Source organism: Centruroides sculpturatus, unplaced genomic scaffold, assembly GCF_000671375.1.
Source record: "Centruroides sculpturatus isolate CEXI.00-Female unplaced genomic scaffold, Cexi_2.0 scaffold3516, whole genome shotgun sequence".
In the NCBI taxonomy this organism is placed as follows: Eukaryota; Metazoa; Arthropoda; class Arachnida; order Scorpiones; family Buthidae; genus Centruroides; species Centruroides sculpturatus.
The window spans coordinates 5,698-9,880 of record NW_019387606.1 but is presented as its reverse complement, the minus strand read 5'-3'; the positions used below and the strand labels follow the sequence as shown (position 1 = coordinate 9,880).

The 4,183-nt window shown below is 24.3% G+C and overlaps 1 protein-coding gene across 1 annotated transcript in view; it reads right to left on the bottom strand.

Annotated features, from left to right (window-relative positions):
* Positions 1-1,978: 1,978 nt before the first annotated feature.
* Positions 1,979-4,183, bottom strand: part of LOC111616528 (midasin-like) — a gene marked incomplete at both ends in the record, with an annotated part of 5,717 nt that continues 3,512 nt past the window's right edge. Inside the window, 4 exons of the mRNA XM_023357934.1 lie at positions 1,979-2,039; positions 3,037-3,188; positions 3,518-3,630; positions 3,750-3,927. Coding sequence (XP_023213702.1) covers positions 1,979-2,039; positions 3,037-3,188; positions 3,518-3,630; positions 3,750-3,927 — 504 coding nt within the window. The remainder of the gene's footprint in view (positions 2,040-3,036; positions 3,189-3,517; positions 3,631-3,749; positions 3,928-4,183) is intronic.

Sequence of the window (4,183 nt, the reverse complement as noted above, 5' to 3'; positions counted from 1 at the left end):
GTATTAATTTTATATAATGACATTTTATTTGTACACTGGTGTGCAAAACTTAAGCAATGATGTAATTTTTACACAGACAGCTATGAAATTGTTGAAAAAGTCTTGTTGCGATCAGTACAATGAACACTCAATTCAGTAGAAAAATTATTTGTATGCAGGTTGAACACATCATAGGTGATGTGAGGGTACACAAAGCACATGCAATCAGCATGCACAGTGCAAGATTACAATAAGAAGAAAACTTTAATTCCATACTGTGTGCATTCTATTCATTTTTGCACAAATGTGCTTTCTCCATCCTTTAAGTACAGAATACGGTCTCTGTATTCTGAATTTCATGTTTCTCAGGTGATGTCTTGTGGAGTTACAGTAAGAAAAAAAATGTTGCTTAAGTTTNATCAATCAGGATGTTAGTATGACTTAGACATAAGGAGCAGAATGACATGTAAATTAGTGTGTTTGTAAAACATTACATCTGTGAATAAACAAAACAATTCATTTGCATAAATGTCAACTTAAATTATGCAAAATAAAAAAAATTTTGAAATAAAAAACCCTTAGATTTAGATGTATATTTTAAAACTGTCTTTCAGCATTAATACATTGTTAAAAACAAATCATATGTACTATCATTTGTTTGTAACAAGTTGACCTTGATTGTAGCACAAGTTCTCAGAAACAATAACAACTTTTTAGAATAGAATAGATGTCATTTCTTACATTCAAATACTCCCATCTTTAGTCAAAATCACTTTGGATGAATCCTAGTAATAAAATGTTTCTTACATATATAATAAAAGTGGTTTTACTATAAAAATGAAAGTGTCTGATATTTAACTTGTATAGTTTAAAGATTTAAAAAAAAAAAAGTACTAAAACCTATTCAAAATGAAAATTGACCAAAATGGAAAAAATTGCTACAGTGATATTCTAGTTTATACTAGTTTTACTTAATTCTTTACTTTTAATAATACAGTGGAACCTGTTAACTCGAATCAATCACAAGAAAAAAATTCAGACTTTGAGTTAAAAAGTTTAGAGATATGGAGGTTCACGTAAAAAACCAAGATTTTGTATGTTGTTTTATTGATGGCCCATAATAAACTATCCATACAGTATTTCTCTGAGTCTTATTACATAAAATCATTGTGTCAATATAAACCTCTCAGTATTGTCCAGAAACTTGAAAATACTTAATTGAATGGTTAAATAAGCTACTGACAGATGCTTTCCTGAATGTGAATGTTAATCCGTTCACTCCTAAGTGTTTAGTAAGGATTATTTTAAATTGAAATATTTTGCACCTAGAATCAATCTGTTTTTTATCTTTTATCACAAAAATACCACTCTTTATGACTTATATTTTTAAAACTTTGCAACAAAGATTGACATTTTTACATAGAATTGGACTATAATTGTTTTTAATTAATTTGTCAAAATTCTATTTATTTATTATGTAAGCTAGTCAGAGAAATCAATCATCAATGAAATAAAACAAAAACAAATGTTAAAAAAAAAAAGATTCAAATGGCAGTTACTGTATCTAGATCAGACATGCTGTATGGAAGTGATCCACCCCACCCGCTGTTAATGACATTATAAACATAAATAAACATTATAAATATTTATTTTATTTTAAGTCATACATGGTCCCACTTTATAGAAAGTTTCTAACTAGTTTATTTGATAGATGAATGTTAATTATTTTATTTAAATTAAATTTCCAGGAGTTTATGAAAACCAACATTTCAGTTAAACAGTTTCATTTAACACACAAATAAATCCCTATGCTAGACAATTGGGGAAAAAAATGACTGAGTAAATGCAATTTCAAGTTATCCCAGTTTGAGTTAACCAGGTTACACTGTACTATAAAGTTACAAATCATTACATGATTCTATATTTTAAAATTAATATTTCTTACACAAATCTTATTATTAACAATGATCAAATATTAGTTATACATAAATATACACACCCTCCTAAAAGATCCACACTATCACTTTGCTGATTCATATTAATTACAGTAAGTTTATGGCCTGTAATCAAATTATATTATATCAATTAGATAAAAAGCTTAATAAAAGCAATGTAACAATTAATTGAAATAAATAATTATAATTGTATCTCTTAAATGTATTAAAAGATGAAATGAAAAATATCAATAAAAATATTCATTCAATCTTCAATTTTTTTTAACATGTTAACATAATTAATGAGCATGCTTATTAATCCTACATAATTTTACTTATAATCATAACAAAAAATTAACAGAATTTATTAGTCATTTATCAGAAATATGATGCATATTGCCTAATATCAGCAATTCAAGATGTCATAAAATTTTTCTACTAAATTAAATAAACAATGAAAACCTTACTAATGAATTATATTTTGCCTTTTTCACAAAAATAAAAATGTACAAAAAAAAAAACAAAACAAAATAAAAAATTTTCTGTTTTAAAATGTTCTATGTTTATAAATTTTCTAATGGCAGAAATATTGTGTTTTTAACAATTTATTTAAATTGTTAAAAACACGATTACTCTTTTTTATTCAAATACATTCTATAACAAAACAGATAGAAGAAATACTCCATATGATTTAAATGAAATACAAGATTAAAGAACTTTATGTTATTTAGTTTTTTGTTTTTATTAAAATGATTATAATGAAAAATTTTTAGTAAAGAAACATATTTGCATATCAATAAAGTGATACTAAAACACCTACAATAGTTATTTAAAATATATAATTAACATTTGTTTTCTTAAAATATTTATATAAAACTGTTAATTTATTTATGTTTACCTCATTACAAATTTTATTTTAATTAAATTAATTTGTTTTAAAGAAAAAGTACAAAAAGTATCAATTATTTCAAATAAGCATAAGAGCATATCTAAGGACAATTTGTACATATAAATATCTTTTAGTGTTTTAAAAATGTGTAATTTTGCATAGTGTATATATTTTATTGATAAAAAATTCTAAAATAAACAATTATAAATTTACTTATAAAAATATATGCAATACCTAATAAATCAGCAAGATATTGAACAACTGATGTTTTTCCAGTACCAGTTTCACCAACAAGAAGAACAGGTTCAGAGTTTTTAACAGCAACTGCAACTGATTCCAAAAGTGCTAATGATTGACGAGTATGGGCGTACACTGTTTTTGAACACCTAACAAAAATAACATTAGCAGTTATTTAAATTGAATTAAATTACAGTAGAATCTTGTTTTAACAGATTGCTTGGGCCACTGAAAATCATCCATTGTTTCAAGAATACATTATATCACAAACAACAAATTTTTCATTATAGTCATATTCAAAACTAGTCAGTTTTAAAAATAGCTGGTTTTCTGAAAGCCAGATAGTTAGCCCAGTACTGTATAATAAAATAATTTTTTAACATTAATTTAGATTAATTTGATATAACTGACATTAAATTATATCAAATTTAATGATAAATATGCTACACATTTCAGTAATTTTTGTTTATAAACTTACCTTTTCTCAGAGATAGTATTTTGTTTTCGTTTCATCAAAGTTACTCTTCCTATTTTAACTATATCTGATGAAATAGAGATTTCTGGCTTATATTTTGTACAAAAGTACTCAATCTTAAAAAAATAAAAAAAATTTTTTTAATAGAAATCTGAAAATTAAGTTTCAATTACAAATTTATATTCTTTATTTATAATATATAAATTCATATTTAAGTTTATTATGAAATATTTACCTTTGCTTCAGTAAGATTTAATTTTGTGCCAACAGATTTTGCTAAATTTACACGTTCATATGTAGATGATATATGTTTACAAAAACAATCTATTGCATCCTGAAAAACTGCTAAAGATGCTTTTGTTGATGTAAGGTCAAAATCTTCAATAATTCGTTGACACCATTTTAATAAATCTCTGTTAATATAAAATTTAATTTTGAAATAAATACAGTAGTTTCAATATTATTATTTTAAACCATAGTACAGTTCATTGCATGCCATGTATTGAACTATACCAGTGGTCAGCAACCTATGACACACATGCCAATAAGTTAGTTTTTTGAAAAGTTTTTTGAGTGGAAAGTTTTTTGGTAGCACAGCCTAGAGAATAATAATTAATGAAACTTTTTCAGTATTTTAATAAATTATTTATTAAAAATATTTTTAATAAT